The sequence below is a fragment of the Phodopus roborovskii genome, unplaced genomic scaffold (assembly GCF_943737965.1).
Source record: "Phodopus roborovskii unplaced genomic scaffold, PHOROB, whole genome shotgun sequence".
Classification (NCBI taxonomy): Eukaryota; Metazoa; Chordata; class Mammalia; order Rodentia; family Cricetidae; genus Phodopus; species Phodopus roborovskii.
The window spans coordinates 2,617,716-2,632,997 of NW_026126423.1; the positions used below are offsets into that span (position 1 = coordinate 2,617,716).

Consider the following 15,282-nt stretch of genomic DNA (forward strand, 5'->3'; position numbering starts at 1 on the left):
GGGGCAAAGGCTCAACTCTCACGAGCCCTGAGAGGAGAATGGGACAAGAACAGTGAGGAGAAGCAAAACCTCCCAAGTGGGAACTCCATATCACATGCAAACAGCCTGCTCCCTTCAAGCAGACTGGGTAATTATCATGAAGAACCATAATATAGTAAAAGAAAAAAATCTTATATAACAAAATTTTCATAGAGCCCCTATTTATAAATTAAAATATAAAGCAGTCTAATCCTTTCATGAATGAGTAGAACAATAAAAGTAAAGAATAAAAGAGCCTGAATGATGAAAAATTATACTCACAATTATTTTGCTATTATAGAAGTTATTCACTTGGCAAATGCTATTGTTATCTTTTTGGATGCCACTTTTAAGCTTTTCTGTATCAAACGGAGTATTCAGCCATTTTCCCAAAAACTGAGTCATTTCTTTCCTATTACTTAGTACTTGCTGGAATTCAGTTTTTATGGTGGGGAATTCATTTTCCAAATAATCTTTGGCAATTTCCTGTGTGAAAAATAGGTATCAAACTATATGAACATTAGGAAAGATTTCACCCAAATAGCATATAAACCATAAAAAAATCATAATGGAGAGAAATACCTACTACACTCTACTTATTAGGACATTAAGTGAATTCTAACTTAAAACTTTATTCTAATTACTTGCATAAGAGAGTGTTGGTAATATATTCTACACAACAGAGACAGTCTACCTATAGTTTCTGGTGGCTGCTTTTTTATGTACATGGCAGGCCTCACATGTGTGCTGGGAACTGCAGGCAGCTTTACATTGTTGGGAGAACAAGAAAGTCCTTGTAGAGATCATACTGGGAAAGAATTCTACCTTTCAGTCATGGATGCAAAAAGGCATTAAGAAATCCAGAATTTTCTGAATTCTCACTGATGTTCAATCTGTTTTCTGTGTCTACACAGGCCTGACAGCACCCAAATGGTCCTTTAGTCAGCTCTCATTCTGTGAGTTACTAGTAATTTCTGATGAATGAAAACAACTTCAAATGCATATGAAGGTATCTACTTATAAAAGGCTTAAAATCATACTAAAGGCATTAAAAATACAGTGTACCTCAATATGGAGATCCATATCCCGGCTCAGTTTGAGGCTCTCTAAGTCTTCGGATGGAATATCACAAGCCTGTGGAAAGCTCTGTGCCTTAATCTGCAGTTCATTCTGCTTTTCCACTTCCTGGATAAAAGCCATTTCGAACTGATTGATGAACTCATGTTGCTCTTCCTTTAGCCTTGTAATGTGGCTCAACACATACTTGAAGAAGAGGATAAATTGAAAACATGAGACATTGTATTTAGGGGACATTTCAGTGTCTGAGATGGGAGGTCTCCCACTTACTACTGGATATTACCATAGATGACGAAAAAGGAAGCAGCTAATGCTTATCCACAAATTTCTCTTCTCATCCCCCTGAGGAGTAACCCAGATTGCTGCTTCTATGTTTGACTTCCCATGGGCTATCTCATATTGAGTGGCTTTAGAATGTCACATGACCCTTTCTATATTCCTCTTTTTCTTATTATCTCATTAGATTTTAATTATTTTATACGTGGAATAAACTTGTGTGTCTGGTGTACACCATACATTCTCTACCCCTGGAACTGCAGGTGGCTGTGTGGTGACGGGAGCTACTCTGAGTCCCCTGGAAGGGCAGCTAGGGGTCTTAGCCACTGAATCATCTCCCTAGGCTTATTACACAACTTTTGGTTAAACTGCCAATCCCCTACTGTCAGACATTTAAGATTAAAAGAAATGTTTCATTTTGTATAAAATTAGATGCACACGTGTGGTTATGTGCACATGAGTTTAGGTGTCCATGGGACTCAGAAGAGCTTCAGAAACCCCTAGAGCCAGAATGGTGCGAGCTGCTTTGGCCTGGTGTTAAGATCTGAGTTTGGGTTCTGTGTAGAAAGAGTACATGGTCTTAACTGCTAAGCCATTTCCCCAGCCCCATTTTGGATTTTCAAAATACTCTCCTAACAATCTTGTCTGATTACCCCACCCCCAGTCATATGCTTCAAGCCTTCTTTGTCAAGCATATTTAGATGTCTGACTTTAAGGTAATGATAATTTTAATGCTATAATGTTCCCCAACCTCAGACATTTTGGGTACCTGACTGTCAAATCTATTAGAGGATTATCAACTAAAGAAACTCTATATGCCTTGGGCAATTTCAAGATTCATAAGGAGCCTCCCCACTGTTCTAGAAGTAGTAAGTTACTGCTGGAGGAGGAGACTCAGGCTGGTCAAGTTGCTAAGGGAGAGGGAGAGCTGCTCCCATGTTGAGCAGGAGGCCCCAGCGATACGGCTTTCCCAAGGCATCACCCCATAGGTGTGGGCTTTTAGCCAATGCAGCTGTTTCAAGTCATCCCCGAGTAGCCCCTCATGAACTCATAGGTTCACTAAGTTGGACTTGGGTGCAGGTGTTACTTTGGTCTGACATGGATTCCCTATTTGGGGTGAACAGACATGTGTTACATACCCACAGGAAAAATCCGTCACATCAAAAGCCTGTCTGCACCTCTGTGATTGCACTCCTAACTGGTCACAAGCCTGCCTCAGCAGATCTTTGGGATTTGACTCATGTGGACTCTTGAGTACACTCGCATGGTGTCTAGGCCTATAGCAGAGCTCAGGTTTTGTTGAATGAATTCTCTCTTCCGACCCATACAATCTTTAATTTGGTGGTTAATATAAATAGCATATATGGGTTTAAATGTATTGAAATGTACAACTGAAGTTATAATTATATCAGTATAAGGCCAATACTAAAAAAAGTTGGTACCTTAAGTTTCTTCAGAAGTCTGTGGAATTCCATGGAACATCTGTGGTTTGTAGTAAGAAGCTTTTCAATCTCTTTGATTTGTGGGTGTGGCAGTGAGAGCTTTGCTTTTACAGCAATTGCCAACTCTTTTTGGGTTTTAGTTTCCTTTTCCAAGTCAACAGAGAACTGATTCAAGCACTCATACTCATGACCCATTTCTGAGTATCTTTTCAGGAGCTCCTAAAGGAAATTAGAATTCATTCGAATGAGTGTTAGAATTGTAACAAAAGAACACCACAATACCTTCTATTGGAAAAAAGAAATTAAGACCTTTGTAGTTAAAAGACATAATTAGCTATTTCTAGACTATAGAAGCAATGTGTAATATTGTGAAATTAACCAGAGGAAAATGCAGCAAGAAAACCAACTTTTCCTCTGGTCTTTTGAGTAAGTTTAGTGTGCACCATACACAAGATTGAGAGCTGGCTTAAGTTTACAAAAGCAGCGAGAACACGGAGACAAATCAACGACTCTGACTCAAACTGGCCCTCCCCATGGCGGTGTAGTCACCCCACACACTTCTATCATGTGCTAATGCTATTTTGACTTCTGCCCCTGTTATCTTGTCTACATGACTAAAATTCATCTTTCAAAAGGGCTCTCTCACTGGGGTGGTAGAGACACATGCTTTGAATTCCAGCACTGCCGGAGGCAGAGGCAGGAGGATCTCTGTGAGCTCGAGGCCAGCCTGGTCTACAGCGTGAGTTCCAGGACAGCCATGGCTGCACAGAGAAACCCTGTGTTGGGAGAACAAAAAGAAAGACCCTGTGCTTTTACCCAACTCTCAATGCCCAGGCCTTCCTCTTCAAGTGTAGGTCAGACTGTGTCTCCCACGGTAGAGCTCTCCCGTGCCCTCCTCCTACTCAGAGCAAACCCCGAGTCCTTTTGTGGCCTCACAGCCCACTCCTCTGACTTTACTTACTTCTCACTGGTTTGTCTTTTGACACTCCTTGAGCATGAGGCAGCCTTCTGCAGCACTAGCAGCTCTGTATTCACAGTTCCCCATCTACAGTCCCCTTCCCCCAGAGCACATCAAGCCCCTAACTGCTTTTAGAGATTTGCTCAGGATCACTTCCCAGAGGCCTTAAAAACAAGTCACACACTCCCACTGTGTCGATTGTACACATATGTGCACATGTATACTCTACTAGACTATAAGGCTTAGGGAAACATTTGACACGATCTATTATTCACTATTCATAGTTTCCTTTAATTCCACCTTAGGCTGGGACAGTAACAACAAGGCCACATGGCTCCTACAGGGGTTCTTACTTTTATCCTGAGGCACTTTTCTCGAAGGCTTTGTGTACTGTGTTCTCCATCACATAGTAACCCCTTTGCATGTTTTACGGTTTCTTCATGATTTTGATGGTCCTGGTACAAAGACATACATAGCAATAACCACATTCACATGTCTAGTCATACACGCTTACATCTTACATTATGTTTCAATGATGGAATTAAATATTTCATTATAATATAACAACAGTATTAAAATACATAAAAAAGGAATAATTGCTGTCAAGCTACCTAGTGAATTTGAATGACTTCAGCTCACTAAAGGGATATGGTGAGAAGCGCATGGTATCTAGAAAAGGACTTGTTCCTCATTAGGTCTTAGATTCCTAGTCTGTAACCTCTCAAATGGCTCCATTAGAATTACCATCACCAACTAAATATACTAGGAAGCCCAAGCCTTGTGAAGTCATCCACCCTGGGGTGAAAAGTCTTAATTTCATTCATGTTCTTTCTGCATCTGATTAAAAAGCACAGAACAGACCTACCCATGCCATTAGTGTAACCTGGCCACTGTAATACCTAGAAGAATATCTGCTTAATACAGATTTGTCAGACAAGTATTGGACTCCCAGGTAATTAGTGTTTAATAATATCCTACATGAGGCTTCCTACTTTCACCTTCAAACATGAACATAAAAAGTTATAGATTTACTTTATATACCCATTTGCCTACATTTTCTGCTACTTTTTAGGGGAGTGAAGTAAACTTTGAAAGATTATTGTGAAACAAAATCAAGAAAACTCCCTTTTAATCTCTGTTTTTCTCCTTTCAACTTCAGTAATGAAAACCCGTTTATTTCTAGAAGTCTATTAGTAGAGGAAATGGAGGCATTTAATCTCTTGAAAATGTAGTCTTTGAAATATTTTTCCACTTAAAATAATGCTAGCTTCTTTTTGTGGCTGTTGTTTCAGAAATTTAGAAGGAAAATGGTGTGTGTAACAACATTTCTTAGAGACGAAGAATTCAGTCTTCTGAAAAGCACTGAGGCTTTTATGCTCCCTTCCTTCTTGTATTATAACTATGGTACATTTTCCACCACATTTTACTATCTACAGAAGTTAAAAGAAATCAGGAGGAAAAACCAAAAACCACAACACCCAGATCCAGACAATGCACACACTCTGGTAATTGCCTTAAAGCTTTGGTCTTAGAACTAACTACTCAGAGGAAGGTCCTGAACTCATGTTCCTTCTCACGTGTCTTACGGTTTCTCGGAATTGTTCTTTCCACTATGAGAGACTCTTATCTTGGTTAGCTCACTGCTTTCCTTGGCTAGAATTGTTACCGCTTCAAGGTTTTTGTTAACTTTCTTAATCAAGTGCAAGTTATTTCCACCCACACTTTGCTCGTAGGAATTCTGGGCCTCCAACTGCTTCAACGGCTCACTTACCTCCAATTTTAAATAAACTTTACTGACATCTTCCTCTTTAAGAAGCTGAGGCTTCTTTTCTCGAATCTTTAGACAGTTATAAAATAGAACAGAATAAAGAATTTCTTCATGGAAGGGCAATGTCTTCTGTTGTGTATGTACATATACATAAATGGAGTGCCCTTATCGCAAACACTGTTTGCAGTCTGAAATCCTCCCAAATTCAAGTTTTTGAGCTTCACACTGGCACTGGCGCTCAAAACCTTTTTAAAACCGAGTATTTCTGATACTAGACCAGGAATCCTTAGCACATATTTATGTATTTTATTACCAATTCTAAGTGACTAATTACTTTTAATACACTCAAGTAAAAATGTATGCTAGAAACGAGCTCTACAGCACCTCTGGGGTACAAAGGGGGCAAAGGAGGCGGGCTTTAATCCTAGCACTCAGGAGGCAGAGGCAAAGGATCTCTGTGAGTTCGAGGTTAGCCTTGTCTGCAGAGTGAGTTCCAGGACAAGTAGAGCTATAAAGACAGACCCTGTCGCACAAAAAAAGACCAGACCAAAGGACCCAGAGTCCCAGAGTCCAAGCTCTGGCTCTACCTTTCCTTCCTTTCCCCTGGGCACCGCTACCCAGTGAATTCTTTATTCTTCTCCATAACTATGTTAACTATGTTTTAAGATCAAACTCACAGAAATAACGTGAGGCTTAGAATTCCATCATACAGATGAGCCCCATTTAGCCTGTGTCCTGCTTATGTCTGGATTTTGGTCACCACAAATCAGTCCACACAGAACAATGTATTTTTGTGAAACAGTGAATATATTGGTTGGGTGAATTCCTAGCTGCGATAATGCTGGACCAAATGTAGTGTATGTGCTGGTGTGTTTTCAAAGAGACATTGTTTGGCGGGAAAAATGGCTGCTCGGCAGTTAAGAGCACTTGGCTGTTTTCTGTTCCAGGAGCTCCAACACCCTCTTGTAGCTATTCAGGTACCAGACCCACGGGCATCCAGGCAAGGCACACACACATGTGGGGTGGGGGAGGGTTCATCTACGGATCCCGCACTTTCAAGTAGAGTGTGTTTCTAGACAGGAAGAAGGCGGTCAGCTCACCTTCCACATGGTGTCCCTTCGGTTTTCCTTGAGCTCGTCTCTCTCCATCTTGAGCATTTCCTCCACTCTCTTTAGGTCATCTCTTTCTTTTATTACAAGTTTCATCTCTTCAAGGTTTTCGTGAAGCTTCTGAGCCAGATTTAAATTCTCCATCTCTATTTTATTCAGAGCTAACCCCTGTTCCTTGAGTTGCTTTTGTGTCTCAATGGCAGCTCCTTTTAACTTAAGAAGTTGAAGTTCATTTTTCTTAAGTTCTTGAATCTGCCAAGACATGAAATCACATTAGGATACAGACTCTTTAAAGAAAGTGTTATTTTGAATTTATTAGACTTTTTTGTTTTATTTGATGGTTATGGGTGTTTTGTGAACACGTATGTCTATGCACTATGATGTATGCTTGGTGCCCATGGAATTCAGAAGCGGGTGTTGGCTGTCCTGGAACTGGAGGTAAAAGACAGTTGTGACCCACCAAGCATGCTGCAGGAATCAAACCTGGGTCCCCTGGGAGAGGACTACTTAGCTATCTCTGCAGCTCTAGAAAGCTTAATTCACTTTTCATCATGTGAGTGAGGTGCTTGTGAACGTCAGGGGTACTGTAGCCTCTGGAGCTGGAGGACCAGGCTTAGAACCACCTGACAGGGATGCTGGAAACTGAACTCAGGTCCTCTGTAAGAGCAGTGCCTCTTAACTGCTGAATCTTCTCTCCAGGGCAGGATGTGGACTATTTTAAAAGAAGGATGAAGAGCAGTTTCTCTGGGAGTAGTCATGCATACCTTTGATCCTAGTACTCTTAAGGAGGGAGAACAGAACTGCTTTTAAATTGACTAAGATAGTAATCTTTTCATGTTATTCCTATTAATGTTTTCTAAAGGTGCCCAGCTTTCTTTTGCGGCATAACGCATATAAAGTATACTAATCTTAAATGCAGAGTTTGGGGTGTGTGTGTGTGTGTGTGTGTGTGTGTGTGTGTGTGTGTGTGTGTGTAAGGCATGATCTTTCTGTGCAGCCTTGGCTGTCCTAAAACTCATAGAGATCCTCCTGCCTCTGCCTCCCCAGTGCTGGATTAAAGGCATGAGCCACCACTGCCTGGCTCAGTTATTCTTAATATATGCATACATCTATAAAACCATGACCCAGACCAAACTAGACAGCATTTCCAGCACCCAACATGTGTGTCTTTTCCTTGAGGTAAATATTATTCTGACCTATAATATCCTGGGGCAGTTTTGTTTCCTTTTGAACTTAAGACGATAATGAAATCATCCATGCAGTTGCGGATATTTAGGTTTCTTTCAGTTTCCCACATTATTTTGAATAAAATGCTATGAGCATTCTCGCAGAATGTATAGAAGAATGATCCTTGTCTTTTTCAGTATACACCCAAGGAAAGGAAATGCTAGGCCTTGCAGTGAATACTGCCAACTGTTTCCCTGTATGGCTGAACCTTTATAGTCCCAAAGGCTTCCAAGCATGAACAAATGAAATGCCCAATCAATACCTTTTCTTGTAACTTAATATTTGCGTTTTCTAATTCCATTTCCATATTTGCTACTTCATCTGTCTTCTTTGACACAATCCCCCTGAGTCTGTCAATAGTTTCTTGGTGCTCTTTCAGATCCATGTGAGCAATCCTTAGTTTCTCTTGCTTTTCCAGATCCTTTTAAAACAGGAGCATATCTTAATATTAAGTAGTATTTTTAACAAATGCTTTACCGGACAGATCACCACACTACGGGGGCCCTGCTTTTACTATTTTTCTTTATTGTTAGGAATCTATGGACCTTTCCTTCCATTTCATTTCCCCATACTCCACTTTAAGAAGCTAATATCAAATATCACATATTTTACTTAACAAACTGTCCCCTTCTTAATGTCCTTCTTAGCTGCTGAGCAGACACACAGACCAGTATGCACACAGTTTTGGCATACTGCTTCTATTTACCAGTTTCTTCCTAAAACACATGGTTGTTTTCCATTTTTATCACAAACTGCTATAACCAAGCAACTTTGACTTCTATTTGTATAAATTTTTATGTAGACTCATTTGCATATATATTTCTTTAAAAATGAACCAGTATATATCTAAGTAAAAACCCCATAAAGAAATGGTGAATTAAAAAAATTTCAAGAATACCAAATTGCCTTTGCCATTCCTGTTGCCATGAAAGGCCCCCATCCTCCCCGCCCCTCAATGATTCGGAAACCTACTAGGGCAGGATGGGAACTTACGCTTGCTTCCATTTGTTGAAGACTTTTTCTTAGTTGGTCTTGTTCTACTCTGAGGGTTTCATCCATAACTTTTAGGTCATCATTTTCCTTACTGACAAGTCTTATTTCTTTGAGGTTTTCATAGACTTGTTGAGTCAGTTTTAATTTCTCTATTTCCGTGTTCTCCAGAGTTGAATTCTGGGCTTCTAGCTGCTTCTTCAATTGCTCCATTTGGTCCACAGTTTCCTTGAGCTCAGCTCTCACTTGAGAAAGTTGATGTGCTTTTTCCTGAAGTTCTCGGCTCTTAGAAAACCGTACACTAAATTAGCACATTGAACATATAAATAAGACCCCCAAATAATAGTCTTAAAATTGAATCAGCAAGTCTTGTGATTCAAATTTAGACAGGTTCCTGTCTCATAACACAGAAGATCTGATTCCTTCTCCCGATTATTCAGATTAAAAAATACCTGCACTTCTAGGGCAGCATGTGTGTGTGCTAAGTCCCCTTGGATACGTGATATCTCATCTGCCTTAGCAGACACGCTCTCTCTGAGATTGACGATAGTCTCCTGGTGCTCCTGCAGATGCACGTGAGCAACTCTCAGCTCCTCCTCTTTTTCCAGACCCTTAATTATCAGGTAAAGAAAGAAGAAACACATTTCAAGCAGAAGCTACACACACAAGAAAGTAGAAGTCCTCTTGTCCTCTCAGGGCCCCCAGTCCTCTCTCTTGAGCTGCTTTGTAATGTGACCACATATTCTAGATGAACCACTGTCAGTTTATCTGTCCTCAGGACACTATAAACTCCGTGTCAGCCTACTTTCTAGCTAAGGTAAGCGTTTCATGATCCAAATACACTGTATTTCTTTTTCCAGTTCCCTTTAATGGACAGTGTGTATGTGCTACACACATCTTTGCAGGACTGTGCAATGTGTCCAGTGTAAAAAGCTACAACTAGATTCTCAGGACCAATTTTATACTTGGCCACCCCCAAGCCCAGTGGGCATTAGGACATTAAGCTGCATGATGGCAGAAAGAGGGCAACTCACTCTAGTTACTGTCTCTCTAAGGCTCTCCTTCAGCTGGTCTCTCTCTACTGTGAGGCGCTCCTCCACACTCCTGAGCTCATCTCTTTCTTTTGCTACACATCCCATTTCTTCAAGGGTTTCATGAAGCTTTTGGGTCAAGTCTGCATTCTGCATTTCCACCCTTTCCAGAGTTGACTTCTGGGCCTCCAACTGCTTGGTCAAGCTTTCCGTTTCACTTCCATCTTCTTGAGTCTCATCATCCGTCTTCATCACAGGACATTCATGCTCTTTGTCCTGAAGTTCTTGGAGCTGAGAAAGTAAGTTAGGTCACAGGTTTGTTTGTTTTTAAGAGAAAGGAAGATGGATTCCTAAACCAAGGCAGAAACTTGAACATTTAGTCTGATGGATGCTGTGCACTCTGTGATGAGAGATGGGAGGGAAAGAACCAAGCAGTTCATCAGGAAGGCCTTCTTCCTGTAATTCAGCATTTGTCACCCCCAAGGCCTCCCTAGTACCTGCTGCTTGATCTGCCTTTCCTGAAACATTTCATGAATGAGTAATTTCTATGTAGTCATTATTTAGATGAATATCAAGTTTTTAGTTCCCTTTTCCTTACCATTACATTACATAAAAATCAATAAAACTTAATAGGTGACAACACAATCATCTTAGTCTTATTTTTGTGTCTTCCAAAAGGGACTTACCTTAGCACCGATTTCTTTAATGTCTTCTTTCTGTTGTTTGTTTTCCACATCAAGAGCCTCTCGGATTCTTTTCAGTTCATCTCTTTCCTCAATTAGAATTCTCATTTCCTCTTGACTTTCTTCTAGTTGTTTAGTCAGCTGGAGCCTGTCACTTTCTATCTTTTGTAGTGTTGAGTCCTTGGCTAGGAGAAGATCCTTGACTTGGTCTAGTTCATTCATTTTCTCTTGAAACTCATTAGTTTCTTTTATATTAAGTTGTTCCTGTTTTTCATTGAGTTCTTGAACCTTCAAACAATGATGAAATGAGTTATCAGCACAATACACAGGGATACTCTCTCTTTCTCTCTCCCTCCCTCCCCGCTTCTCCTATTTTAAGAAAACAGATACAAAGTAGGTTCCACAATAATTCAGTATGTAAAGGTTAGCAGTCTCCTTCAAGTTTCCTCCCCTCTCACCAATTTACCTTTCTCTCTAGTCTCTCTAGTTCATCAGTGGCTGACTCTAGCTGTACGCGAACACTTGACAGCTCAGTTTCCTTCTGGGAGAGGCTCATTTTCAGGGTGTCAATTTTTTTCTCTTGCTCTTTCAGGCGACAATGAGCAACGTTAAGTTCCTCTTCTGTTTCTAGATGCTTTAGTATTAGAGAAAATTCCAAGACAGTTATGGAAATATAACCATATAGTTTAAGTAACTCCTTTCTGAAAAGATTTAGTCATAAGGAAAAGCTTTGCTTACAAAGTTCTCTAGAACAGTGCAAAGAGGAAACTATTTTAGTTGTAACATCTTTGGAGATGCTGTGACTGCTCATGCTCTGTCTGGAGAACCTGCTACAGGCACACAAGTTCACCTTTCGCCTTTGACCAACATAGCACAATGACCTCACCAGCGCTGTAGTGGCATGCATACATTGGTGGTAACCAGCAGCTCTCTTAACTAGACTTATGACCTGCTCTAAACAGAGGGAAATTAGTGAGAGTCATACCTGGTACTGGAAACCTAGCCAGCTCTTCAGGGCTAGTGAAGTCATGATCTTGGAGGAGAATCTATAAACACCTTTTTACTAAGACAGCACAGTCCCTGGCTACCTTCCAGTCCCTAGCTACATGTCTGTCCTCTTTCTGACTCGAGCATTTCTATTTCTTCTCAGAGCTTGATGCTGACTCAGCCCTTGTACTGCTCATCATTGTTACACCACACTCATTACTTTAGAGTCTCACTGCCCTTTCCTTCCACACTAAAGAGCGGTTCTTGTTTGTGGGGAGCTTCCGCATCTTATGGGAATTCCAACAATACATTTGATCATTAAAGGTAATTATGGAAGAAAAGAAGTTAGACATTTTCTTATGCAATGGAGATCAGATCCAATGGCTCATTTACGAATTTTCCCACATTCTTCCATTCTCCAGGCTGTTAATATGTTTTATTTAAGGGCACACTGCATTGTCAAGTATCCCAGTAGACAAAGCCTAGAGATAAAACAGTGAAGTTTTTCCTTCCCTCCTTTCTTTCTATGATTTCTACCAGAATCATACTTAAGGGGGAAAAGACAGATACTATGTCAGATTTCACTGAACAGAAGACATAGGCTACTCGGCAGTAATGCCAAGCATACTTACTATACGGGTGATTAGGAAGGGCTTCCTAGGGGACAGAAAACTGAAAGCTGAGGGATGCAGTTACACTAGTTACACAAAGCTGTGTAAACATTGCAGGTAGAGAAATGATCAGAGCATTAAAAATTCCTGAGAAGCACAGACCACAGAAGAGCATCACAGGAAGGGAGGGCTGCAGCAAGGCTAGACACCAGCAGGGTCTATCCAAGCCTCATGGGCAGTTTTAAAGAATAACAGTAATATAGTGAACAAATTCAAGAAAACATCGCTTTGTCTCAGAACGGGAACTGTGTTAGACATGTCTAAGAATGAATGCAGGGGGCTGGTGAGTTGGCTCAGCGGTTAGAGCACTTTTTATTGAAAAGGACCTGAGTCCAGTTCTTAGCACGCAATGGAGTCTCATCACTTCCTTGGGAATCAGGCATGTATCTGGTAAACAGACATACAAGTAGGCAAAACGCATATACACATAGAATAACAAAAATAAATCTAAACAAAAAGAACAATTAGCTACAAAGAGCTAATAACAAATAAGTGATCTTGTATAAGGGTATTGGTAATGGATAGAAAAATGGAGGTGGTTTAGAGCAGGTTGTGTGCACATGTGTGCACACTGTGCACACACACACACACACAAACCAACAAGGTTTAGAAACTATTACAGAGTGAGCGGAGGAGAAGGCAAAGTAAGAGGCAGGGTGACTTTCAGGCTTGGAACAGAAGCAATGAAGAAGACAGTCATAACTTACAAGAGAAGAGGCTTGTTTGACAATTCATTACAGACTCTCGCTTATTTGTCTTAGACTCCCAGAGTGCTGAGAACACATACAGTGCCCTATCACCAGGCATGGCATGGAGGGGTAGACTCGAAGAAAGAAAATATTTCTTCCTGCTTTCCTTTTTCTGTGATTTAAGCACTGATTTTTCTTGAGTTTTGAATACTCAAGAACAAAGATGTTCAGACAGTTTCAATCATTTTTTTTTTTCATCCAGGAGCAATTTTCAATTATTCTGTTTCTTGTCACTCCATGATTAAGAAACATTTGCAAAAAGTTAGTAGTAAGATTTTAAAATGTGACACAAGCAACCCTTTTCTAAGGACTGAACTCTGACAAAACAAGTTCAAGGCTTAGTATGGTTACAACAGACCATCTTAAAACAAAAGAAACACTCACTTCAGCCAAAGTTGTTCTGGCACCTTCCTTCAGCTGGGCACATTCCACATGAAGTGCTTCTAGCATCATCTGCAGGTCATCCCTCTCTTTAGTGAGACATCTCACCTCTTTCTGACTTTCCTGAAGTTTCTCAGTCAGCCCAAGCCTTTCTCGGTCCTCTGGTGAATCTGACCCCATTGTTGTGGAGTGTCCTCCCAATGGCTCCAGCTCACTGGCCTTTTCTGGAACCTTCCCCACGTCTTTCACGCCAGGAAGCAGCTCTTGTTCTTGTAGCACTGGGATCTTGTGATAGTCATAAAGCACAGCATTACAATTTTACCCAGCAGTGAACACGACTTTAACCTTAAGATCCTCTGTTGGATTGATAAGCCTCAATCATGTGCTCACTGCCAATCCCTTTTGAGTCTATGTTCAGTCTGCTACACTTTCTTTTCATCTTAGACCCAAGGTCAACCAATCTTTATACATCATCATCACCCTTTTTACTCCGACAGCTACAAGTTTAATTTCTAGACTGGTTCTCAAATTATAAGCAAAAACAGGAAATTAATTGCTTCAGGTGTTTCTGAATATTCCAGTAAATGTATAGTGCCCATCTTTGCTGAATCCCAATACTACCTCCCAAGTTTTGTTTGTGCACACTTATTCCCTGTCCACTCTGGTTCCTAGTAGAATGATGTAACTCTGTATATCATATTTCTACAGGTGCACAGTTGGAACTGAGGAATTATTTAAAACATGTATTCACATTTGAGAAAAAGACCTGTTTTATTATATCTTAGTTTCAATGCTTAGCAAAGAGTAGTTTGCCCAGTTATCCCAATGTCATTTTTTCCAGAGCATTTACAATTACTTGATGGTACCTTATTCATTTGATTGCTCATTTATCTTCTATTTCCTTCTACTACATGTCAATGAGGATTTTGTCCCTCTGTTACTACTGTTTTCTTTTGCATTTCTTTTTCTTTTTTTTGTAACAGTCTTATATAGTTTAGGCTATCCTTAAACTTTGGGGAGTTCAGCAGGTCTTGAACTCCTGATTCTCCTGTTCCAGCCCCCAAATTCTGAGGTGACAGGTATGCACACAAACATACCCAAACTTTCCCATTATATCTGTAACCCGGACTATGTATGCCGTAGTAGACAGTCAACACATTCTTACCCTCTGAATACATCATAACTACTTCATTACTTTCCTTCAAAGGAGGAAGAAAGAAGTGGTCAATGGCACGAGGAAAAAAATGACAAACCTTCTCTTGCGATTGAGAATGGGCCTTTTCTGCATCCTTAGTGTTGGCCATTTGAGCTTCTTTCCCAGCAAGCCTGCTTCCTAGCTCCCCGATGATTTCTTGGTGCTCTTCCAGATGTGTGTGAGCAACGTTTAGTCTTTCCTCTGGCTGCAGGCCCTTAATAAGCAAAATTGAAAGAATTTTATAGCATTCACTCAACACTGCCTCCCGGTCTTTCCCACTGACTAGTGTTCTAAAGAAACATTTAACAGATAAAAAGTCCATGGCGTTACTTACCACAGCTTCAATTTCTCTCGTGCATTCTTTAAATTGCCTTCTTTCTATTTCAAATGATTCCCGTAATTCCTTTAGATCATTTCTTTCTTTCGTTAGAGCTTTAATCTCCTCACAATTTTCATGAAGTTTCTGAGCCAACTCAAGCCTCTCTGCTTCCATGCGCTCCAGGGCCAATCCTTGGCTCTCCTCCATGTCAGCCATCTTCCCCTGCATCTCACGCACATCTTCTTGAGCACTAATAAGTTGTTGCTGCTTTTCTTGGAGTTTCTGGTCCTTAGGAGGGACAATTTTTGTTTTATAATTATCATGTTGATATTTTGCCAAATTTTTACATAGTACCATTAACAGAGCATTGTCTACATCATGCAGCATTAAAAGTAAGAGTC

At 40.5% G+C, this 15,282-nt stretch overlaps 1 protein-coding gene across 1 annotated transcript in view; it reads right to left on the minus strand.

The window, feature by feature from the left end:
- Positions 1-15,282, minus strand: part of Cenpe (centromere protein E) — a 69,747-nt gene that overhangs the window by 27,278 nt on the left and 27,187 nt on the right. The window contains 14 exon segments of the mRNA XM_051185457.1: positions 301-504; positions 1,084-1,281; positions 2,814-3,032; positions 4,125-4,226; positions 6,640-6,900; positions 8,138-8,296; positions 8,869-9,150; positions 9,318-9,476; positions 9,900-10,187; positions 10,583-10,867; positions 11,046-11,213; positions 13,371-13,652; positions 14,621-14,776; positions 14,897-15,169. Coding sequence (XP_051041414.1) covers positions 301-504; positions 1,084-1,281; positions 2,814-3,032; positions 4,125-4,226; positions 6,640-6,900; positions 8,138-8,296; positions 8,869-9,150; positions 9,318-9,476; positions 9,900-10,187; positions 10,583-10,867; positions 11,046-11,213; positions 13,371-13,652; positions 14,621-14,776; positions 14,897-15,169 — 3,036 coding nt within the window.